The sequence below is a fragment of the Artibeus jamaicensis genome, unplaced genomic scaffold (genome assembly GCF_021234435.1).
Source record: "Artibeus jamaicensis isolate MK-2021 breed Jamaican fruit bat unplaced genomic scaffold, CSHL_Jam_final contig_65, whole genome shotgun sequence".
Classification (NCBI taxonomy): Eukaryota; Metazoa; Chordata; class Mammalia; order Chiroptera; family Phyllostomidae; genus Artibeus; species Artibeus jamaicensis.
Window position 1 is genome coordinate 4159206 of NW_026521913.1, and position 26878 is coordinate 4186083.

General features: G+C 38.1%; 1 protein-coding gene across 2 annotated transcripts in view; it reads right to left on the reverse strand.

Moving 5' to 3' along the window:
* Window positions 1-26878, reverse strand: part of RALGAPA2 (Ral GTPase activating protein catalytic subunit alpha 2) — a 431148-nt gene that overhangs the window by 313208 nt on the left and 91062 nt on the right. For both annotated transcript variants that reach the window (XR_008392593.1, XM_053670940.1), the window contains exon 5: window positions 8039-8096. Coding sequence is in view for 1 of the 2 variants with exons in the window: in XM_053670940.1 (XP_053526915.1) it covers window positions 8039-8096 (58 nt within the window). In the remaining variant the exon portion in view is untranslated. The remainder of the gene's footprint in view (window positions 1-8038; window positions 8097-26878) is intronic.

Consider the following 26878-nt stretch of genomic DNA (forward strand, 5'->3'; position numbering starts at 1 on the left):
CAGCCCAGGCAGCAACCACTGTGGATCACTCTGTAGCTCCTAACATGCAGCCCAGGGCCTGCCACAGGCAGTGTGTGACACTAACCTACACTGGACTTCTCTCCAAAAGGTCCAAGAATAAACACACCTGGTAGCTGGGTTCAGACCACAACAAAGCAAAATCCAGTTAGCTCCATAAGCGCCACACCCACATGGAGGTTTTACAGGCATCAGACCGCACTGGGGTGAATTCTGCTTCATGGGGTCAGGTCTCACTCTTAACACTACGGCCATGACCAGTCTTCATGTTACCGGGGAGAGACCCAAGTCAGGGCTCCCAACCCCCACCCCAATCTTCCTCCTCAGTTCTTGTCCCACTTGCAAGAGACAAATTCAAGCAAGAGACAAATATGTATTATGGAAACGAGATAGTAAGCTTATTTATGAAATACATACAAGCACAAAGCTTCAAGCGGGCACCCGGCTAGTCTGAATGTCCCACATATAGAGGAAATAAAGTTGTTAGTAAGTTTTTCTGTACACCTGAGCCAAGGCTTCAAATGGGTATTCAGCTAATCTGGTGCACCAACTCCTAGGGCTTGAGGGTTATATACCTTAGTGAGCTTCTAGGTTCCCCCTTCTCCTTCCCCTTCTAAACCTCAGGAATAATGTACAGGTACAAAAGCTTTCTTTTTCTTTTTCAGCTAGTAAAGGCTCTTTGTCTTAATAGCTAGTAAAATTGCTACAGAGGCTCCCTCTCCCAGCACAGAGTCTCAAAGTCTCCCTTCCTCCTGCGCTATCTTTGCTTGTGATGTTCTGAATGCCTAGCAATCTGATGGGACCAGGTTTATACTTGCTGAGTCAAGTAGTAAGCCATGTCTCTCTCCTCCTCCCTACCTTAGTTTACTACCCTATACTACCTAACACTCACAGCAAGCCAGCGTGAGGGTCAAACCCACGCTGAACATGAACATGCCAACAGCAACCAAGGCTCAACTACAACAGAATGTCTCATACTACCCATACAAAGGAAACTTCTGGGATAGCTGAATGAAATAATCCGGGAAACTGTACCACTGGTTCCCACAGTCATCTACTGATAAGTCACCTGCCAGCACTGGGAGAGTAGCAGATTTATCTAATACAAAGAAACAAATACAGAAAGGCAGCCAAAATGGGTAGACAAAAAACATGCCCCAAATGAAAAAATGAGAAACCTCCACAAACGAAAGAACTAAATGAAATGGAGGCAAACAATCTATCCAATAGAGTTCAAAACAATGATTATAAGGTTGTTCAAAGAACTTAGTGAGAACATCAACATAAAAAGAAGTCAGAAATGAACAATACAGTATCTGAAATGAAGAATACACTAGAAGGAATCAAAAACAAATCAGATAAAGCAGAGGATCAAATCAGCAATTTGGAATACAAGGTAGGGGAAAACACCTAATCAGAGGAGGAAACAAAATTTTTTTAAGCGAATAGTTCAAAGGGCCTCAGAAAAAAATCAAGCATAACATCTTTTACATATCAGGGGTGCTGGAAGGACAAGACAGCAAATGACTGAGAACCTATTTAAAGAAATGAGTGAAAACTTCCCTAACCTGAAGAAAAAGACATACAAGCCCAGAAGTACAGAGAGGCCAAAAAGGTGAACCCAAACAGGCCCCAAATCAAGACACAAGGTAATTAAAGTGGCAAAGGTTAAAGACAAAAAATAAATCTCAAAAGCAGCAAGAAAAAGATAGTTACCTACAAGGGAGCTCCTATAAGACTGTCAACTGATTTTCTCAATGCAAATTTTGCAGGCCAGAAGGGATGGCCACAAAATACTCAAACAGATGAAAAGCAAGAACCTACAACAAAGACTGCCCCACCCAGCAGGCTACCATTTAAAATGGAAGGAAAGATATAATGCTTCCCACACAAGAAAAAGCCAAAGAAGTTCATCACAACCAGTATTACAAGATATGTTAAAAGGACTTCTTTAAAGAAGTAAAAAAAGGGGAACATTAAGATGTATCATAAAAGAGCAATAAATACATACCTATCAATAACCACTTTAAATGTAAATGGCTTAAATGTTCCAATAAAAAACACAGTATAACTAAATTAATAAGAAAAAAAGACCCGTATATATGCTGGCTACAAGAATCCCATTTTACATCAAAACACACATACAGACTGAAAATAAAAAGATGGAAAAGATATTTCATGAAAATAGCAACAAAAAAGCTGAGGTTGCAACATTTATATAATTAAACAATAGAATCTAAAACAAGCACTATAATAAGAGACAAAGTAGTACATTATATAATGATACAGGGATAAATCCAATAAGATGATATAACCCTTGTAAACATATATACACCCAGAGGACTTCCGCCAAGATGGAGGCGTAGGTGGAAACACCTTGTATCCGCCCACAACCAAATCTAAAAACAACAAAGTTTTAACAACAATAAACATAATCAAACCACAGAAAATTGAACACTACGGAGTCCGAAAACAACGAAATGCTCAGCTAAACTGGTAAGAGGGGCAAAGCCAGCAGCGGAGTGGGTCGGGCAAAAACAATCCCCTGACCTGGGCGGTGTACAAGCAGCCGAGGGTGTGGATCCCAGGTGTGGGGTAGCTACAGGAAGGTGCAGTGTGGCTGGCTGTCTGAGGTTGCGCATTTGGGCGCAGATAAACCAGTGAAGAGACCTGCATTGAGACAGACCGCGCAGGCCCTGGCTCAGGGCGGCAGGCTCGAACATTTGCGCTCAGATAAACAGGCAGGGGCAAGCGGTGAGGCGGACTGGGGGAGTGGAGAGAACTACCATTGCTCCCTCTCTGACCCCGCCCCCACATACAGCATCACAAACCAGCGACCTGGGTCACCCCACCCTGGTGAACACTTAAAGCTCCACCCCTCATATGTAACAGGCTTGAACAGACCAAAACATTATGGCTCAAGAACAGCTCAAAGCCTCAGAGCCAATACTGCTAAGCGAACAACAGATAGCCAACCTATCAGATGCACAGTTCAAAACACTGGAGATCAGGATGCTCACAGAACTGGTTGATTTTAGTCACAAATTAGAGGAACATATGAAGGCTAAACTCATTGAAATGAATGGAAATGCACAGGAAACCAATAGTAATGGAAAGAAAACTGGGACTCAAATCAAGGGAGCAGACCAGAAAGAAGGGAAAAAATGACCAAACAGAAAAGAATGAAGAAACAAGAATTCAAAAAAATGAGGAGAGGCTTAGGAACCTCCAGGACATCTTTAAACACTCCAACATCCAAATTATAAGGGTACCAGAAGGGAAAGAGGAAGAGTCACGAGTGGAAACCTTATTTGAACAAATAATAAAAGAGAACTTCCCCATTCTGGCAAAGGAAATAGACTTCCAGGAAATCCAGGAAGCTCAGAGAGTCCCAAAGAAGTTGGACCCAAGAAGGAATACACCAAGGCACATCATCATTATATTAGCCAAGATGAAAATGAAGGAGAGAATCCTAGAAGCAGCAAGAGCTAAGAGGACAGTCACCTACAAAGGAGTTCCCATCAGACTCAGCTGATTTCCCAAAAGAGACCTTACAGGCAAGAAGGGGCTGGAAAGAAGTATTCCAAGTCATGAAAACCAAAGACCTACAACCAAGATTGCTCTATCCAGCAAAGCTTTCATTTAAAATGGAAGGACAGTTAAAGTGCTTCTCAGATAAGATCAAATTCAAGGAGTTCATCATCACCAAGCCCTTATTATATGAAATGTTAAAGTGACTTACCTAAGAAAAAGAAGATGAAAAATATGAACAGTGAAAGGACAGCAAACTCACAGTTATTAACAACCACACCTAAAACAAAAGCAAATTAAGAGGACAGCTAGATCAGGAGTGAGCCATAGAAATGAAGATCACATGGAGGGTTAGCAACAGGGGAGTGGGAGAAGGAGAAGGGGGGAGAAGGTACAGAAAATAAGTAGCATAGACAGTAGATAGAAAATAGATGGGGGGAGGGTAAGAATAGTAGGGGAAATATAGAATCTAAAGAACTTGAGACACATGTTCATAAACTAAAGGGAGGGGAATGGTGGGGGAGGGGTGTGCAGGGTGGAGGGGAATGAAGGGGGAAATAAAACAACTGTAATGGCATAATCAATAAAATATATTTAAAAAGAAAAAAAAAACATTTATACACCCAATATAAAAACCTAAATATATAAAGCAAAGACGTGGATATAAGTGAAGAGTTCAACACTAATATAATCAGTCATAGTGGGGGATTTAACACCCTATTGACATCAATAGATAGATCTTCTAGACAGAAAATCAATAACAACAACAACAAAACCCCAGCAGCCTCAACTGACACATGAGACCAGAAGGATTTAACTGATATTTTCAGAGCATTTCACCCCAAAGCAGCAGAATGTACATTCAAGTGCCATACAACATTTTCCAGGATAGACAACATGTGAGGTCCCCAAAAATGTCTCAACAAATTTTGAGACAAAAATGTCTCAACAAATTTTGAAATTATATCAAGCATCTTCTCTGCCCACAATGTTATGAAAATAGAAATCAATTACCCCCCCAAAAAAACCCCAAAGCCACAAAGACGAAAAACACACAAACATATACAGGCTAAATAACATGCTACTAAGCAATGAAAGAGAGCAAGGAAGAAATAAAAAATACCTTGAGACAAGTGAAAACAAAACCACAACAACCCAAAATTTATGGAACACAACAAAAGCAGTCATAAGAGGGAAATTCACAGACTACAGGTCTACCTCAAAAAAAAAACAAAAAAAAAACAACAAATAATGTAATGTTACCTCTAAAGTAACTGGCAAAAGAACAAACAAAACCCAAGGTGAGTAAAAGGAAGGAAATAATAAAGATCTAAAAATACAATTAAAAAATCAATAAAACCAAAAGCTGTTTTTTTTAAAGATGTACAAACTTTTAGCCAGGTTCATCAAGAAAGAAATAAAGAAGGCCAAAATAAATGAAATCAGAAATGAAAGACAAGTAAAAACTGACACCACAGTAACAAAGGATTTTAAGAAAATATGACAAACTATATGCCCCAAAATTGGACAATCTAGAAGAAATAAATGTATTCCTAGAAACACAATTTTTTAAGACTGAATCAAAAAGAAATAGAGAATCTGAAGAGATCAATTACAATCAATAAAATTGAAGCAGTAATAAAAAAGAGAAAACAAAACACCTCTTCTCCACCTCAACCAAAAAAAGGTCCTGAACCCAATGGCTTCACAGGTGAATTTTAGCTAACATTCAAACAACTAATACCTTTCCTTCTCAAACTATTTCAAAAAATTCAAGAGGAGTAGGACACTACAAAGAAAATGATAGGCTAGTATCTCTCATGAACATAAGTACAAAAATTCTCAACAAAATATCTGAAAACTGAATTCAGCAATACATTTAAAAGATTATGTAAAATGACCAAAGGAGATTTATTCCCAAGATGCAAAGATGCTTCAATATCTGCAAATCAATTAATATGATATGACACATCTGATCATATCAATAGATACAGAAAAAGCATTTGACAAATCCAGCACCCATTTATAACAAAAACTCTCAACAAAGTAAGAAGAGAGGAAACATACCTCAACATAATACAGACCATATATATATAACAAACACACAGTTTACATCAGACTCAGTGGGAAAAAACTAAAAGCATTTCCCTAAGATCAGGAATAAGATGGGGATGTTCACTTTTAGGAAGTTTTTGGCAAATCTGATACACACAACATAAATTAGGTAAACAACACATTCTGCAAACCCAACCCAGGAGTCAACTGTTTCTGTTAATATGCTATTAAATAGGGTAAAAAGATACTTGTATCAACAATTTTTACAGTAACCATGGGGTACTAGGCAGAATTAAAGTAACACTAAACACCACCTGCTAGATGCATAAAGTTTCACAACACATTTGGCAAATTAATTTCCATACAGTTTTAATAAATTTATTCATGCTGGGGATAGCCTACTAGTCTTCAGACACTTTAAAGTATTATCCAAAGAATATGAGTATGGTTTTCATACAAATGACATAAAATTTAAGGATTATCTAACAAAGATAAAAAATACTACATGTAGTTATTTCTCATTGTCACCCAATCCTACTATATCATGAAGTATAACAAATCCCCATGATGTCTCTTCATATTAAGCATTTGATTTTGCTTACTTTTACTTTAATTTAAATACAAAAGATCAAAGCATCAATTAGCAGAAAGGCTATCAACAACTACCTAAAATTTAAAAAACTTTATACATGTGTTTGAAAGATTTAAAAACTGAGGCATTATCATTAATGATTTAATCATTCAGTTCAGCAGATGTATTTACTATATATACTTTACTTTCTACACATTAATAACATATAACTTTAAATAATTCAGTTTATGTTAAGAGTCAGTTTCATACAAATAACTTCAAATTAAAATTAACATTCTCAATTTTGAAATATCCACTGAACATGCCCTGTTCTTTCAGATTCCATGTCTTTTACATACTGATTTTCCACCCAGAAAGCCCTTCCCATACTTTTCACACTCATCTTTTGAGGCTCAGATTAAAATTACCACTCTTGAAGTGTTCCTCAATTCCTCTGAATAGAAATATTCAACTTTTCTTATTTGCTACCATTACACTTCTTTCACAGTGACAGTTACACTGTAATAATTATTTTCTCATCTAACCCCCACTAGATATTTGGTTTATACAATACAAGGATAGTAAGATAGTCTTTGACTTTGCCCTACAACTTTGTATACAAATGTCTCTCCCTCAATAAATATTTAAATGAATGAATAAACAGTTAAGATTCCATTATAAGGCCATGCTGTCCTCAAATACAATCATCTAATAAAGAAAAATTATAGAAAATATCAGTCTTCAAAGACTAAAGACTTTCAACCAAAAACTCTTTAAACAGAGGGTAGAACCACAAATTGCCATATTCTACCATGTACAATGCATACCAACATTTTTGGCCCACACTTTCAGAAAAAATATCTTTTAATTTTTAATTCAATTATTTATTTATTTATATTTAGATACTTGTTGTTTGCATTATAAAGGAATTTTAGCACTAATTTTTGAACATATTATGGTACAAGAAATTTTATATAACTAATAATTACAAAACACAAGAAGAGATACAAGGTATTTCAGGTACTACGCATGTATAATGCACATCCTTATTTGTCCCTCAAAAATTCAGGCAAAAAAGTATGATTATACACAGCAAAATACGGCACTCTAATTGTGCTGTAAATATTATTTTGAGTTGAAATGCTGTCCAATGTCAAGAGTTAGACAGAAAGAGCAGCCATGGTAACTTGTTCTAGTTCAAGGTCCTTCTTGCTGCCATATCCTACAGCATTCAAACAGAAGAAATTTAAGTCAATGAGTACAGCTTGAAGAACAAGATACTTTTATAAGTAAAAATGTAAAATTACTTAAGAAAAATTCTCAAGATCATATTTCACCAAATCTTTTGCACAGCAATCCCTGGTGCTCTGGTTAAAAATGAAGACTGTAATTTGGTACATCTGGCTGGGAATTGAAGTTCTACATTTTTAAAAAGCTCTCTGTGACCTGGCTGGTATAGCTCAGTGGATTGAGCACAGGGGGCTTCCGAACCAAAGGATTGTAGTTCAATTCCCAGTCAGGGCACATGCCTGGGTTGCAGGCCAGTCCGTAGCAGGGGACACAAGAAAAGCAACCATACATTGATATTTCTCTCCCTCTCTCCTTTCCTTCCCCTCTAAAAATAAATAAATAAAATCTAAAAAGCTCTCTGTTGAAAATGTTGCTGGTCTACAAACCACACTTTAGCACAGATGAATATTATATTTCCTCAGGTCCAGGCTGGGCTTGTCTCAGTTTTAACTAGCATACCTTGTTAATAGTCCTTGCTATAACCTATCTTGATGGTGTTAATTATATAAAACATTACTGAAAATTTGATGAGAAGAAATCTATGTTACTTGAAAAACAGTGATTTGTTCTTACCTATACTCTGGTAATGCCATCGAAAGAAAATGCGTTCAGGTAGAAACTGCAGTATTTTCTAGAAAACAAACAAAAAAATCATAAGAAAATAAACTATAAATGAAATTACACATTTTCATGATAGATCCATATTACTTACTATATACATTGCAGAAAAAAAATTATGTGCAATAACATAAACACTGCACTTTATCCTGTGCCCCATGGGACAGTTTCTTTTACTTGCCCCATGAAAGCTTCCCTGAATGTTTTAAAGAGATTCCTGCCCCACATTTAATTTCCTCCTACTGAAAAACAAAAGCAAAAAAAAATGAAACGAAAAATTTATCTTAATTAAATCACTGCCATTACTTAAATATTAAAAGAGTAATTTCTCAAATGTCATATTGCCCAGGTTTCTTGTTTTTCACCTTTCACTTCCTACTTCCATTATAATCATTGTTAGTCTCTGGACAAGAAACAGAGTTGGGAAGAAAGATGAACAAAAGAGGATAAGACCATAAACAATTCTGTGGAGTAATAAAATGAAACTAGTGGCAAAAATTTCTTGAAATTAGTAACAGCTAAACATAAGTTTTAGGGCTGTAGTTATGTATCTGCCCATTGGAACATAGCAAAAAGACAAATTTACAATATACAAGAATATTTGGCTAATAAAAACAGCCCCCCACCAAAAACAAACAAACAAACAAACAAACAAACAAACGAATGATGGTTACACTTTTTTCACTCTAGAACAAGTTTTGGCAAGTTATCCTTGGGTATTATGATTCCTTCTACTTTATCTGCAACTACCTTTTTAAAAAAAAGTAGAACTACAAAACTAGACAATATAATGTTTCTTGGTATTGATAATACTTTACTATTTTACTATGAAAATCCTCCACCTAGGTTTATCTAGCTCAGAGATTTTCAACCTTTTTCATTTCATGGCACACACAAACTACTAAAATTCTGCAGCACACCAAAAATATATTTTTCATCAATCTGACAAAAAATAGGTATAATTTTGATTATTCTGTGTTGACTGTTGTCATTTTGCTTTTATTTGACAATCTATAGGAAAAGAGGTTAATGTCCCTGACTAATCAGGTATTGCATGTTTTAAAAATTCTTGTGGCACACATGTTGAAAATCACTTATCTACTCCTAATTCTCTAACATTTTGAAAGATTAAGGTAAATATTTTATATTCAGATCTCCTGATAATTGTATTTCTAGGCAGCTAATAAAGTGCCTTCTGCATTCAAGTCAGCTTGGGGTTTGGTTTGGTTCGGTTTTGTATTAACTTTTTAACTGGGTCAGTAACAATACACATGTATTTACTTAATTTGTTCTCACTTGACAATAAAGGGATATGTAAAAATTTCTGGGAAGGAGACTTCTGGCCAAAATGGAGGCATAGGTGGAAACACTGTGCCTCTTTGCACAACTAAGTTTAAAGATGACAAAGTTTTAGTAGCAAAAACGCAACCAAAACACAAAAAATTGAACTGTATGAAAGTCCGACAACAATGAATCATTCAGCCAGACTGGTAAAAGGGGCATAGTCAGCGGCTGGCAGAGCAGGGTTGGGCAGGAAAAAGAGGCCAGACCAACTCAGGAGCAAAGGTAGTGGTTGGCAGATCCCAGGTTTGGGGTGGCAACTGGCGGACCCAGTGAGGGCGCAAGGCAGCTGGCTGACCACAGTCACACATTCGTGCACAGGTGAAGGAGCAAGCAGTGAGACAGACCTGCAGGCTAGGGCCCTAGTGACTAGAATTAAAGCCGAAAAGCACCAACTGGAAAAACTTTCGGGGTCGAGTTGCTGGGAGAAGCTCCCAGGCTCACAGAGAGTTTCTTGGAGAGACCCACGGGGTCCTGGAGGGGGCAGAGGCTTACACACCGAGGAACCAGCTCCAGGGGGGGCCAGGTTTGCTTGAGGGAAGCAGCAGAGGGGACCGAAATCCAAGAGAGAGAAGAACAAATGCCATTGCCCCTCTCTGACCCCGCCCCCACATACAGCATCACAAACCAGGGACCTGGGTCACCCCACCCTGGTGACACCTAAAGCTCCGCCCCTCATATGTAACAGGCGTGAACAGACCAAAACATTGTGACTCAAGAACAGCTCAAAGCCCCAGAGCCAATATTTCTAAGCCACCAACAGATAGCCAACCTATCAGATGCACAGTTCAAAACACTGGAGATCAGGATGCTCACAGAACTGGTTGATTTTAGTCACAAATTAGAGGAACATATGAAGGCTAAACTCATTGAAATGAATGGAAATGCACAGGAAACCAATACTGATGGAAAGGAAACTGGGACTCAAAACAAGGGAGCAGACCAGAAGGAAGAAAAAAATGACCAAACAGAAAAGAATGAAGAAACAAGAATTCAAAAAATAAGGAGAAGCTTAGGAACCTCCAGGACATCTTTAAATGTTCCAACATCCAAATTATAGGGGTACCAGAAGGGGAAGAGGAAGAGCAACAAGTGGAACACTTATTTGAACAGGTAATAAAGGAGAACTTCCCCAATCTGGCAAAGGAAATAGACTTCCAGGAAATCCAGGAAGCTCAGAGAGTCCCAAAGAAGTTGGACCCAAGAAGGAACACACCGAGGCACATCATCATTACATTAGCCAAGATGAAAATGAAGGAGAGAAAGAATCCTGGAAGCAGCAAGAGATAAGGGGACTGTCACCTACAAAGGAGTCCCCAACAGACTGTAAGCGGATTTCTCAAGAGACCTTACAGGCAAGAAGGGGCTGGAAAGAAGTATTCCAAGTCATGAAATCCAAAGACGTACAACCAAGATTGCTCTATCCATCAAGCTTTCATTTAGAATGGAAGGGAGATAAAGTGCTTCTCAGATAAGGTCAAGTTCAAGGAGTTCATCATCACCAAGCCCTTATTATACGAAATGTTAAAGGGACTTATCTAAGAAAAAGAAGATAAAAATATGGACAGTGAAAGGACAGCAAACTCACAGTTATTAACAACCACACCTAAAAACAAAAGCAAACTAAGAGGACAGCTACATCAGGAGCAGAACTATAGAAATGAAGATTACATGGAGGGTTAGCAACAGGGGAGTGGGAGGAGGAGAAGTGGGGAGAAGGTACAGAGAATAAGTAGTATAAACAGTAGGTAGAAAACAGACAGGGGGGAGGGCAAGAATAGTATGGGAAATATAGAATCTAAAGAACTTGTGACACATGGTCATAAACTAAAGGGGGGGAATGGGGGAAGGGATGTACAGGGTGGAGGGGAATGAAGGGGGGGAAATGGGACCACTGTAATGGCATTATCAATAAAATGTATTAAAAAGAAAAAAAAAGAACTTCTGGGAAAAGGCAAAACAAGTAAACTTCCATCAAACATGACTTGAAATGGCACAGACTGTTCCCCTCAGTCTGGATACTTCTTCACCCATAGCCTTGCACAGAAGGGATAACCCGACCATCCAGGTCTCACTACAATGCCACCTTCTCATGGAGGCCTTTTAAAATTCTATCAAGAGAGGCCTCCATCTCATAACACCCCACTGGTGCTCTCTGCATCACCTGTTCAGTGTTCATAGTCCTCATCCCTAGGGAAAGGATCTTGATTCACTCATTTCAAAGCAATATTCCCTCCAACAGAGTATAAGCCCCATAAAAGCTATAATATCTTCATCTTGTTCCCTGAAATATCCCCAGCACCTACAGCATGACTGGCACAGTATGTGCTCAATAAATACTCATTAAAAGGATTTTTGAAAGCCTTTAATTTGTGAAATTGTGAATTTTATAGGTAAGCCTGATCTTTGCTATGGTCCTATGTTCACATTTACTAAAATATACTTTGTCTTTCCTTAAATGTCATTTGCCTAATAATACTTACGTTAAAATATGTGGGCATAGTTTAACCCTTAGTAAAGAAAACTCAAAAAAATTTTAAAAGCTAATTTTTCAAGATTTGATAAATATAAGTACTAAAATATAAATGTACTTAGTCACATTATTTATTACAAATTCTTCAAATTACACATCCACACAGACAACAATGCTGTACAAACTATATCAAAGATTATTTGATTATATACTAAAAGCAGTACATAGCTGATCACATGCTGAATCACTAAAGTTAATGTTCTCCTACATTTCCTTTGAAGACTTCCCCTAGAACATGTTGGTTTGTTATCTTTTAAGATCCTTCTCTAAAAGTATATCTTACTTTACCATGTGATAATGCTAACATACACTCACACACACAGAGACACGTACAATGTGGTATGTATATGTATCAAATTCTATTTAATGAAAAATACCTACAGATACTAAACTTGACATTTGAAATAAAATAAATGTAAATGAAATACTTAGTTTTTTACTTCTAAGGGTTTTGACTGGTTAGCAAGAGAGACAGTAAAGGAATTACTGCACTGGCCAAAAAGATCATTCGTTTTTTTCCATATTATGGCTCTACTACCACTTAGTTGTCTTTAACTTCATTTGAAACATTTTTGTTAGACTGTATTGTGACAGCTATCCTAACAGTGTGCATTTAAAAAAAATCAAAATTGGTGAAACTTTTGTGTAGCAATTTTAGTATTCAACATGGAAGAAACCATGCAACATTTTCAGCATATTATGCTTTATTATTTCAAGAAAAATAACAACACAACTGAAATGCAAAAAGATCTGTGCAGTGCATGGACAAGGTACTGTGATTGATCAAACATGTCAAAAGTGGTTTGTGAAGTTTTCTGCTGGAGCTTTCTTGCTGGATGATGCTCCATGGTCTGGTAGACCAGTTCAAATTGACAGCAATCAAATTGAGGCATTGAGAACTATCAATAAAGTTACTGGTGAAAATGAAAAATGTGTCTTTTATTTCACAGAAAAAACTAAACAGACTTTTTGGCCAACCCAGAGCCAAAAGGAGAAGTGGGGGGAAAGCCTGATACAGTTTGTATTTCCTTATTGTATCAATAAGGAGAAGGGGGGAAGCCTAATACAAGAGTGTATCAGGTGCTGCAGAGATGAGGGGGGAAAGTATGTCATCTCAGTAAGGGCATCATAAAATGCTTCTTGGAAAAGAAGACACATGAGCTAAGATGTACAGGATCAAATTAACCTAGTGGAGAACAGAAACAGAAGGAAGAGCATAAGTGAATGCCAACAGGCAAAGGCACTTTGGTGTCTTAAAGAAAGGGCAGTAGCAAGAGGGTCCGCTTGACTGGTAGATGGGCAAGGATTCGAAGAGGTGGGACTGGAGAGGCAGAAAAGGCAGGTGAGTCTGAGGTTAATGTTCTCACAGAGCAGTGCATAGTACCTATTCAGGTTCCAGTTGTAGGTGAATTTAAGATGACTGAGAAGAGAAGTAGTAATGTCCACAAAGAAGAAATGTAGTATTTGAGATGAGGAGTGAAATGGCCTGGACCAGTGTCAGCAAGATAAAGAGGAGAAACATACGATCGTGACAGTAAGGAGGTAAAATTGTCAGGATGGGCAGGATAGACTTGTGGTAAATGGAGGACTCAGGAATGACTCCCTAATGGCTTAATAGATGGCAATACTTTTATCTAAGATATCAAATCCAGAAGGAATCCCAGAATTGAAGCATGTCTAGTTTAGTACAGGACATCCTGAAATTTGAGGTGTCAAAGAAGTATCTTAGTGGAGATGATCACCTGGCAACTGAATATATCAGTCTGGAATGCAGGAGCAGGATTTAGATGGTAACAGGATATAGGGAGCAGCTGGAGATGTATGTACATGCAATCCCTCTGGGAGGGAACTTAAAATGAGAAGATGAGAAGAAACCCTAGAGATATCAGTGCACCAGAGTTCCCCTAAGAAAGTAAGGATGAAGGAGCTAGAACAGAAGCTAAAGACAATGTGCACAGGTCAAAGAAGAAACTCTTGATGTGTCAAGTGTTGGTATGTTTATTTGTTTTAAAGATCAGAAATAGTAATGTCTATGTTATATGCACAAGTAGTTAGAAAAAGTTAAAGATACTGTCAAATGTGGGGAAAATTGATGCCATGTAACAAAGTGACTTCAAAATTAAATCAGGGTGCTCAATGTTAACTGTTGCTCAGAGAACCCAAACATTTGTTAGCCAGACACCAAATGCCAGGCAGGAAAGATCCATTTATAAATCATGCAGAGGAAAGTGGCTCTTTGAGGGAGAAAAAAACAAAAGAGGTCTTCGCCTTATAATATACACTCACCAACATGAAGTTTACATGGATAACACACAAAATGAACTAAATGCAGAAACTGCATTATGTTTTCAGTTACATTACACTAAAAAGGACTCAGAAGTTGGAGAGTCATCCCAAATACCCAAAGGCTGTGGGTTCGATCCCTAGTCAGGGCTTATATGGGAGGCGACTGATCGGTGTTTCTCTCACATAAATGTTTCTCTCGTTCTCTCCTCCCCTCACCCTGCTCCCTCTCTCTCTAAGATCAATAAGCATACTCTCTTGTGATGACTTAAAAAAATAATAGTTCTCTACAGAATATTTTAATAAGAACCCACATGAGCACTGCCCTAGTTAGAGAATATAAACCTAAATCTGTCCCCATGAGGTACAGAAGATGACACAGACAGGCGTGAGACTCCAGAGAGCCGTCTAGACATTATGAGAAAACACAAAGAGGTTAGTACGTGAAAACCAATGACTCTGGAACTGAGGAAAGTATGAGGGTCTCAGCTGCCAGGCCAAACAAGCAACTCTAGGGCCTGGAATAAGGACAATGTGGAGATGGACTAGGAGGTCCCCAGGCAAAAGACAGAACAATGGCCTCCACTTTCACCTAAGTTTTATGGTTCTTTAACTCATACTTTCTCTTTAGTAAAAAATTTACTACAGAGGCAAATTCAATATGACTGATAAAAATGAGTAATTGTTGCAGGTTGAGTTCCCTGGGGAACAGATACTGCAGTAGACTTAGGCATGCTAATGACTTATTGGGGAGTAGCATCTGTGAAAGAGAAATGAGAAAGCAGGATTGGCCAAGGAGCCTCAGGCCACCACACAGATGACAAATGGAAAGAACTCCAGAGCAAAGATGGTGTGTTAGAGGAGCCCCAAGTGCCCAAATAGCAAGACCACCACCTCACTCAGTCAATGGCTGTTGACCATGATAAGGGGCTGACCATGGCTGGAAAGCTGAAGGCATTACCAGCTGCAGGCTACCAGTTAATCCATTCCTTGCAGCTGGACAGCAAATTCATTCTCGAAGGGGGGGTGTAAGGAACACACCTCTATATATATCTGCCACAGTAAAGTTCGAATGATTAATTAGAATAGTCTCATCATATTAAGAGGCTGTAGAATTAATAGACGTGTATCCTACTTCAGGGACACAGCCTCTGCTGACAGTGTTTCTTATCAGTTGGCTGCTGCCCCACATTGATGGAAGCCTGGGTCCACTGAGTCTTTCCATACTTTTTTTGCCTCCTTCCTGAGCAAATGGTACAACAGAAACTAGTGTCCTATTTTCTCACACATTTTCCTCCACGGGGACTTGGCACATCAGCTACATTACAGGGACATCTGATCCCATCTTGCCACTTAATTTTAAAATGTCTTATAGAAGACACTGAGAAAATTAGTAATTCAGGATAGATCTTATCTTGGAATAGATGAATGCCTGGTGTGCCCACTGTTCTTCAGATCTTTACTTTAGCCAGGAAACCAATTTGGCACTGAATCATGCTTTTCAGTTTTCCAAACTATTTATCAGTTTTCTTGGTTTAGGTTCCTTTTCTTAGTATGCAACAAAGACAAACTTTTTGTTTTTTTTTACCAAGCAGAATAATAAAGAATACAGCAGGATGATGTGTATCTAGATGCTTGGATACTGTCAGTTAGACACAAATAGTCTATAACTTATGTTAGGCCTATCTGGATAAAAGTATTCAGATTTACAAAGTGCATGGACTTTAAAGACACTCAACAAATAACCTCAGTAATGTTTAGATATGAAATACCATGCCCAATGTTAGAGCCATTAAAGAGTATAACCAAGTGGACAGAAACTTACACAACAACAAGGCTGAAACGTCATCCAGAGAAATTTATCTTTGTACCCAAATACTGCAAGCACCAATTTTATATACTAAAGTCTATAAGGTCAATTAAAAATAAAGACCCACACAATCATCTGTATCTAAATAAACCTATCCCTTTAAAGTCCCAGATGAAGCCTACCTTTCCTGAGGCAAATACAATATGGCATTTCTACTGCAGCCATTATTCTAAGCTACACTACTGTAAATGTCATATAAACTACTGACATCTTATCTGTAGCTTCACTGGAGAATGAAATAAAAAAAAAATTCAGCAAAGCCACACAGTGTCAATAAATACTACTCTTCTGAAAAACATATGGCTCTGTTTAATGCTCAGTGCTTAGCTACATCTACACGGTAATCCATTACAGCACTCCAGAAATCAAAATTAGGTGTTACTAACTGATCAGCACAACAGGGAATCTGTCGTTCTTTTAACTGTTTATCCACAGTTCCTTTTTCTTCAGAACCTACTGCATGACCATGAATAATGTGAAATGTAAGCTGGAGTTTATACAAGATGCTATGGTGTACTTTAAAATTGCTGATTCTCATTAAATTTGGGTGGGAAACTTTTTTTCAAATTATTACCAAATCATTGCAACACATCCCAGGATATTTAAACTTGATTTCTACTCCACTTAGAAATGTAAGACAGTGAAGAACAAGGAAAATATTACATACTAATTCATATAAGGTATACTAAAACAATGACTAACTACACCTAGAGGACAAGGACAAAAATTCTCCCTGAAACTAGCTGTATTACACAAGGGTCCTAGGTAAAGAAAATGTTGACTTCAGAGAAAAGAGAAAGCTGGGTCTTAAATAATAGAAGTCTTATTTACCTTTCAGGTTATAAATGTTCAAAAAACTTACAATGAGAACTAAAGAGTTAGGTTTAAAAGAAACATGCTGTGAATACCTGTGCTACAAGGATGGTCTCAGAAGGACCCATGTGAGCAGGAGCCCAGAGGCATGAACACTTCCAGGTAGACTTATGGAAAGGGCAAGTTATTCTTCAGCTGTCTTGGGCCTAGCCACTCATTTCTTATTAAAAATGACTCAACTTCCTGACATGGACGAGATATTTTCATTCAACTCTGAGTGTCAACACTTGTTTGGGACCTTACAGTTTAAGAGAAATTGAGCTAAAATAAGAAATTACATAATCTCAAACATAAGATGACTACATTTTTATCTTAAAAAATGCTTTTCTTCTTATAATTATCTAATCACTAGCCATGTTGTTACTGAATAAGGACAGCCCAGCTCCACCTTGACAGATACTTTTCAGTCTTTATGACTAAACTCAAACATCATTTTTTGAAAAAGGCCCAATTCAACCATAACTCTCACCACATCTATTTTCAGCTAGATGGCCACAGGGCCCACTCCACCATTAGATGCTAGATTCCTTGAGAAAAGAGACCCTATTGTTGAGGACCGCTCTGCCTGGTTTCAGGAATTATAAGTACCTCCCATGGCTAAGGATGAGCGAGTGACCTCAGGAATGTGAGCCATAGGAGACAAAGTTTGTCTCTGGTAGCAGATGCTGCCTCAGTTTCCTCCCTGCCCCCAAAGCTTGGTCAGAAGTCCATGACAGGTAAGTCTCCTCACAGCGAGGGGCAACCTAAGCCAGACTCGATCACTTGGGAGGCCATCATAGAAGGACTCCGGGGCTGCAACAAAGAGGGAGTGATGGACCCTTGCCCCAGGCTATGTGACATAGCCCAAGTCCCCATGTCCTCTGAGAGAAGTGCCTCCTGGCTCTAATCCCCTTAAGCCTGAATACCTGATGGGGAGGGGTACAGCTCCTTGCCTTGCTACAGCGTGTCCTGGGGGAAAATCTGGCATCACAAAGACTTGCTGATAAACCTGTGAAATCTGCTCTGCTAAGAGTACATTCATTCACATGTTAAGGGTTCGAGCAAGAAACCCTAAAACTGTTCCTGATAGACACCGACTCAGACTAAGCCCTTAGATTTCTTTGAAATGTTTTCTACTGTTTGACCCTTGCCGCCCTGTATTCCTGTGTATTACAACCCAATAAAAGCCCCTGGAGGAAGGGGCTCAAGGCCTTTTTCCTCTGAGAAACTGGCCACCTCTCTTCCCCAAGCAGATCATGTCTTGGTAGTGTTTACTTTCATCTGTGGCAGACGGGGGGACTTGCAGGAAAAGTTGCCCCCACATACTATATTAGCCATCTTGTATCACCAATGTCAAAAATAGTGCCAGGAACATAATGCTTCCTGATAAGCACTCCAAGCACAAATAGACAAGTGAAAATGACAAAAAGGAAACACGCACACAGGCAGACATAAGAAAATGTCCATACTTAAGGAAGATACTCTTACTCTAACATGATAGAAACACAGAACCTGGAGAGTGGGCATTTTATAAAGATAACTGAGAATGAAATTGTGCTTTCAAACACTGTAGTAAATCTAATGCTTGCTTAAAACACTATTCGAAAGACCATACTTTCCTTGGCTAACAAGAAAATGAATAAAATTATTTCAAAAGAGATACAACATACAAGGCAAAGACATCTAAAGGAAATATGGAATGCAATAAAAAAAGAAAAGCATCTAATTTCTCCCTCTTCCATTTTAAAAATCAACCCATATTATAAAGATAAAGAAACCTCATTAAGAAATGAAAACCAGGAAAGGGTAAAGGACCCCTACTATACCCAAAACACTTAGATTTACTGCTTAAAGCACAAATGAAACTGCAAAGACATATGAGGGGCTGTGGTGGCCCCCTGTCATGAAAGCAGAACACACTTAGAATATGCAGCAAAGGAGAAAACTTTCCTATGGAAGAATGGAAATTTATTCTTCCAAAGTAGATTTGCTTAAAAAAAAGAAAAAAGAAACAGGGTAATTTTTTTAGAATTTCTGATTCATGTTCCACTGAAACTTTTTAAGACCTAGGGAAATAAAGGAAGCAGATACAAAATTAAGTAACATTATGAAAAATCAGAAATATTACATGGAAATAAAACAAATGAAATGCATGAATCTAGAATCCTCTGCAGAATCTTCCCACCATAACCCTGTGATGAAACATTGCACATTACACGGGACCTCCCTACAATTACAGAGAAAAATGTCTAGATGTAGTAAATTTAAAGTTATAAATTCAAATATAATTAAAAATCCAACACAGATCTAAAAAGAAAAAGTAATATACACAAAGGAACAAAAATCATGCTGACCACAGCCTTTCTCTACAACATTCAGCTCCAGAAGACAGTGTTGTCAGTGACTCATTACAAGCCAAACTGATTAGAATGGGCACCAGAATATAGACACATATGGAGATAAGCAGTCCTAAAGTAGACCAGGGTATACGTAAGAATCTAGTATATGATAAACAGCTAAATTACACTAACTTTGAAAAGCAAACAAATTCAGAGTTTTGAGGGAAAAAATATTATGATTTGAAAATTATATAACCATATATATATGTTTATAGCTAAAAGAAAGGTATTCTAGAGCTGGAAATGTATCAGCCACACACTTCCCTTCCTAAACATACTAAGTGATTCATATTCCAGCAAACAGAGATTAATTAATCAAAAATCCAAAAATAAGGGGTATACTGTCACAGTGAACTATATTTGTATCATTGGAGTCAATATGGTTATAAAATATAGTAAATCCTCAAAATTATTAACATAAGAGAAATAACATCCTAAAAAATATAATAAAATAACCAAGATATAAAATGCTTAAAGAAATAGGTGAGAGAAGTGAGAAGTACAAAAGATACACAGGGTTAAACAAAAAGTATGGGGATATTATCAAATACTGCTTTATTCTTGATATGAATAATCGGAAGAAAAAGATTCAAATAGTATTTTGTTAACATGAAGAAAATTACTGGAATAATAGAAAATAGACACTATATTTTCCCAACAACAAAGTATATTCCATAATGTGAAAGTCAGTAAACTCTCCCCCAAAAAACACATGTAAGAGAAACAAAAATGTTAGTTATCACATAGAAAGAGGAATATAAATATTAATATAAATATAAAGAATTTAACGTTTATTTACCTATAAGACCAAGTCAATCAGAACTGGCTTTCAAACACAGAAAGATTAACAATGAAATACAGAAAAAGATGTATCAGGTACATGTGGGCACAAACACACAACAACATAGCACCAATATCAGGTGAAAGACTCTAAGGGGGAAGACAAGGTATCATTTCAAAAAGATTTAAAATGTAATTTACAATTTAGCAGAGGAAGATGGCAGTGAGGTAGGAGGGAGCAGAGTCCACTTCTCCCTACACACAGGAGAAAAACCTAGCCGATCTGCGGAGGAACAGAGCAAACAGTCAACCCCAGCCATGTATGAAAATAGGAGACCAAAAATTGTAGCGGACCCTGAAAAACCAGAGGGTAAGGAGAGTGCTTCAGGTCAATAAGGTCCCAGGGACCAGTGCAGGGACCAGTGCGGGGACCAGGATAGCTTATCGGGTCTGGAACCCACTGTGTCTGCCACAGGGTCCTTGGGAGAGAGCTGGGTCAACTGCTCCCTCCCCTGAGAAACAAGGTTTGAGCAGCACCCAGACAAACCTGGTTGCTTGAAGTCACAGAGAGGGGAATAAGGAATAAGTGGCAAAAACACAGGAGCTGTGAGCGCCCACAAGGTCTGAGGTGGCCAGTTGGGGAGAGTTGAGAATATTGCCGTGAGGGGCCGTGACCCCAACAGTCCCGGGTCTGGCTGGAGAACTGGGCTGTGTGAGAGGCCAGGCCGCTGTACACAGTGGCAGGCTTGAGTAGGAGGAATTTCTCAAAAAGAAGTGAAGAAAGAGACAGAAAAAGTGAAGAATTCTCCTGCAGCAATCGCTCTGGCCTCCAACCCACCCAGCTGGGCAGTACTTCCAAGGGTGTTTGGGAAGCCCTGCGTGCCCCCATAGAACTGGTAAGGGTGCTCGCCCAAACCCACAGGGCCTGAGGCAGCATGGACAAGCGCACATAACCCGCAACCTGGAGACAGTGCGCTCTGAAGAAGGCCCCAGGCCACAACTGTAAACTTGGGGAGAGTGTGCTCTGAGGAAGGCCTGGATCCCATACCCAAGGCCTCACTGAGACTTGCCAGGCTACCTCTGGAGGCTGAATGAATCCAGAAGGGAGAAAAGCCCCTCAGCCTACAGCAGCCAGCAAGACCAGAAAAACGAGTTTGACCAGTTTGAAACTACCAAGAGGGTTTTTTTAAAGTAACTTCTTATTTTTTAATTTTTATTACTTTTTCATCTCTCAATTCCTTTTTTCCTCACTCTCCTTTTTTGTTTTATTCCCCCTTTTCTTCTTCAACTTTATCTTTTTCCTTCCTTCTTCTGCTTCTCTCTCTCTCTTTTTTAAAATACCCACAACAGACACAAAAAACCCTGGAACTGTGAAAACACCAGAGTCAGACCAAAGGTGGGGACACCTGAACAGCTGAGACAGTAAGACTAATTTTACTTTGCTATTACAGAGAACCTGCAAGTTATTGCATATTTGTACTATTATTTTTCAGTATCCTTGCATCTTTTATTTTAATAGTATTCCTGTGTTCCTTTTCTTTCTGTTTAGTGTTCTTTGCTTGGCAGGTTATATTGTAGCATGTGACAGGTTTCCCCTGTTCACTCTTTCATAGTGTATTGCTACTTTCCTCTCCTATACTTCACTTCTGTTCCATTAGCACACTACTCAAAATACTATACTCCCTATTCTTGTTTTCCAGATCATATAGATTCTGTCATATGACTGTTGCTCTAATATTATTGTAAATACTACTGTTTCATACTATTGTAAACACTTCACAACACCCCTCCCGGATCTTAGCCCACTTCACAGTTTCCTGAACTCTATTACTACTAGTGGATGTAGTTGTTAACTCTATTGCCTCACACACTACACCTATTTACTATCCTTTACTCTCACCTTACCTCTAAATCTAACCTCCCACAACCTCACTGCTTTCTAGATCCAACTCACAAGCCTTCTCTCACCAACAAGAGTCTTATCTTCTTTCCATCCTTTCTCAAAAGTGGCTAGTTGGGTTGAAAAATCACTGTCAACACTATGTATAGATCTCCTAAAGATCTCCTATCTCTTCTCTACTGGCTGCTACTGTAAATATCATAGAATACTCTCCTGCTGTCATAAACCATTTTGGCTCCCCCTCCAACTGATCACAAAAAAACAGTAGGTGGAAGCGATGAACACCAGGATACCCACTGAAAGAAGCCCAACAACAAAGGAACCAGCAACAGATAACAACAGAAAAAGGTGAAGGAGGCAGTAGAAACCACACAAACCTCAATCCAAGACCTATCAGGAAATACAACAAAATAGTGGAGAAACCTACCCAGTACAAACAACTGAACAAGAGCAAAAGAGAATCCTTAAAATCTTGTACACAAAGAAGAACTAACTTCAACACAACCCACCCTCAACAGCACAACAACTTACAATGGGTGGTGGACAGAGGGACCACCAGTTAACTAGCTGGTGGGAAGAACCCACAAAAAATAACCCAAAAACAATCAAAACACAAACACAAACACAGAGCCAACTGAAATGACGGACCAGGACCAATGACTTTGGGAGATCAAGGAGATTGTATAACTGAATTTCACAGGTATTCTACCACAGAAGTTCACACCAGAAACTCAGGGAGCCAGAACAAATCAATTTAACAAGCTGAGGCTAACAAGAACATTCTCACAAACACTGGGAAGACAAAGAAACAATCGCCAAATGAAAGGTAAGAAGGAAGCATCAGAAGGAATGCCAAATTAAATAGAGGCAACTCAACTTTTAAATATTGAGTTCAAAGCACTAGTTATCAGGAAGCTCAATGAGCTCACAATGAATTACCAGAAACTAGAGGGAAACGACAGTGAACTGACTGCAAACTATATCAACATGAAAAAGGAAATAGAAACTATTAACAAGGGCAAAAAGGAAATGAAGAATACAATTTCTGAAATGAAGAACGCAGTGGAAGGAATCAAAAGCAGGATGGGTGAAGCAGAAGATTAGATCAGCAAATTAGAGGGCAAAGTAGAAAAAATATTCAGAAAAAGCAAGAAAAGGAAAAGAGGCTTAAATAGAATGAAGAGCCTCTTTTCATACTGTCATTTCAAGAAAGTATGAAATGTAATAATATCCGAATAATAGGGATACCAAAAAGAGAAGAACAACAAGAGACAGAAAACCTATTTGAAAAAGTAATAAAAAAACTTCCCAAATTTGAGAGAAAAACTCACACAAATCCAGGAAACGAAGAGGGTCCCAATCAAGAGGAAACCAAAGAGGTCCACTTCAAGACACATCATCATTAAAATGGCAATATTCTATGACAAAGACAGAATCTTAAAGGCAGCATGGGTCAAAACTGGAAGTAACATACAAGAGAGCCGTGATAAGATTAGATGCTGACTTCTCAATGAAAATGCTACAAGCAAGAGGAGAATGGCAAGAAATACTTCAAGTAATGAGAACCACAGGCCTGCAGCCAAGGCTACTTTACCTAGCAAGGCTCTCAATCAAGATAGAAGGCCAAATAAGGAGCTTCCCAGACAAAAGAAGTCTAAAAGAATACATCTTCACCAAACTAGCTCTGCAAGAGATGCTAAAGAGACTGCATTAAGGAAAGGATGGAAAAGAAAGAGACAGAGAGAAACACAGATACGAAAATGGCGATGAATAAGTAAGTACCTATCAATTACACATAAATGGATTAAATGCTCCAATCAAAAGACATAGAATAGCTGAATGGATAGGAAAGCATGACCCACACATATGCTGCCTAAAAGAGACCCACCTCAGGACAAAAGACCTACACAGATTGAAAGTGAAGGGCTGGAAACAAATTTTCTGAGCAAACAGACAGGGGAAAAAAAACCCACTGGGGTAGCAATACTCATATCAGACAAAATAGACTTCAAAAAAAGGACCATAAAGAGAGACCCAGAAGGTCACTTTATAATACTCGAGAAGAATCCACTGAAAAGACATTAACATTGTAAATATATATGCACCCAACAAAGGAACACCCAAATATATAAAGAAAATCTTAAAGGACTTCAAGAAAGATACTGACAGCAACACAACTATAGTAGGGGATTTTAACACCCCACTGTCAAAAATGAACAGATCTTCCAAACAAAATATTAGTGAACATATTGTGGCATTAAACGATGCCCTAGATGAAATGGACTTCACTGATATACATAGAGCCCTTCATCCCAAAGAAGCTAAATACACATTCTTAGCAAATGCACGTGAAACATTTTCAAAGACAGACCACATGACTGGACACAAACAAGCTCAGGAAAACAAATTCAGGAAAATTGAAATCATATCTGCAATCACAAGGGACTGAAACTAGAAACCAACCTCAAGGGAAAAAACCCCAAATACTCAAACTCATGGAGATTGAATAGCATGCTATTAAACAATGAATGGGTCAAGAATGAAATTAGGGGTGAAATAAAAAGTTTCTGGAATCAAGCAAATGAACTCAGAACAACCCAAAACTTAAGGGACACAGTGAAGGCACTCCTGAGAGGGAAGTTCATAGCAATACAGGCCTACCTAAAAAGGATAGAAACATTTCAAATAAACAACCTAACCCTATGCCTACAAGAACTTGAGGAACAACAACAAAGATATCCCAGAACAAGTAGAAGAAAAAAAATAACCAAAATCAGAGCAGAATTAAATGACATAGAGACTAATAGCACAATCCTAAGAATCAATGAATTCAGGAGCTGGTTTCTTTGAAAAGGTAAACACAATGGAAAAGCCTTTAAGCAGAGTCATCAAGAAAAAAGGGGACCCAAATAAATACAATCAGAAATGAAAGAAGAGAGATTACAACTGACACCACAGAAATACAAAGGATTGTAAGAAATTACTATGAAGAACTGGATGCCAAAAAATGTGAAAACCTAGGGGAAATGGACAAATTTCTAGAAAAATATAATCTTCCAAAACTTAATGAAGAAGTAGAAAGCCTGACCAGACCAATAAACAGCAGATGAAATTGAAGCAGTAATTTAAAAAAAAACTCCCATCACAATAAAGCCCTGGACCAGATGGTTTCACAGGAGAATTCTACAAAGCATTTAAGGAAGAGCTAACCTTTATCCTTCATAGATTATCCCCAAAATTCCAAAACGATGGAAGACTCCCAAACTTTTTTTATAAAATCAGCATCATCCTAATCCCAAAACCAGATAAAGACACAACAAAAAAAAGAAACTTCAGGACAATATCGCTGATGAACATAGGTGCTAAAATCCTCAACAAAATATTGGCTAACCGTATCCAACAATACATTAAAAAGATCATACACCATGACCAAGTGGGATTCATCCCAGGGATGCAAGGATGGTTCAATATTCGCAAATCAGTAAATGTAATACATCACATAAACAAAAGCAAAGACAAAAATCACATGATCACATCAATAGATGTGGAAAAAGCTTTTGATAAGGTACAGCATCCATTTATGATAAAAAAACATTCAGCAAAGTGGGAATAGAGGGAGCATTCCCCAACATAATAAAGGCCATATATGAGAAACCTATAGCCAACATCATACACAATGGGCAAAAAGTAAAATCTTTTCCATTAAGATCAGGAACAAGACAAGGTTGTACACTTTCACCATTTCTATTCAACATAGTATTAGAAGTCTTAGCCACAGCAATCAGACAAGATAAGGAAATAAAAGGCATCCAAATCAGAAAGGAGGAAATGAAACTGTCATTGATTGCAGATGACATGATAATGGACATACAAAATACTATAGACTCCACCCAAAAGCTGCTCCACCTAATAAATAAATTTGGCAAAACAGCAGGATACAAAGTCAATATCTAGATATCAAAGGCATGTTTGTATACCAACAGTGAAACAGCAGAAGCAGAAATCAGGAAAAATATCCCGTTCGATATAGCAAAAAGAAAAATAAAACACCTAGCAATAAACCTAACCAAGGAGGTAAAAGACCTGTATGCGGAAAACTACATAACACTGAAGAAAGAAATAAAGGAAGACACAAACAAATGGAAACATATATCGTGTTCATGGATCAGAAGAATTAACTTCATCAAAAAGTCCATACTACCCAGAGCAATTTACAGATTCAATGCAATACCTATTAAAGTACCAAGGACATATTTCACATAGAACAAACACTTCAAAAATTTATATGGAACCATAAATGACCCCCAAAAGCTGCTGCAATTTTAAGAAAGAAGAACAAAGTAAGAGGGATCACAGTACCTGATATCAAACTGTATTACAAGGCCACTGTAATCAAAACAGCCTGGTACTGGCACAAAAACAGGCACATGGACCAGTGTAACAGAACAGAGAGCCCAGAAATAAACCCCAGTTTCTACAGTCAATTAATATTTGACAAAGGGGGCAACAACATAAAATGCAGTAAAAATAGCTCTTCAACAAATGGTGTTAGGAGAAATGGACAGCTACGGGCAAAAAAATGAAACTTGAGCACCAACTCACACCATACACAAAACTAAATTCAAGGTAGATAAAAGACTTAAATACAAGCCATGACACCATTCAAGTCCTAGAGGAGAACATTAGCAGGAAAATCTCAGATATTTCACACAGCACCATTTTTACTGATATGTCTCCTAGAACGAGAGACAAAGGAAATGGGATCTCATCAAAATTAAAAGCTTCTGCATGGCTAAAAAAAGCAGTATTAAAAAGAGAACCAACCATATGGGAAAAC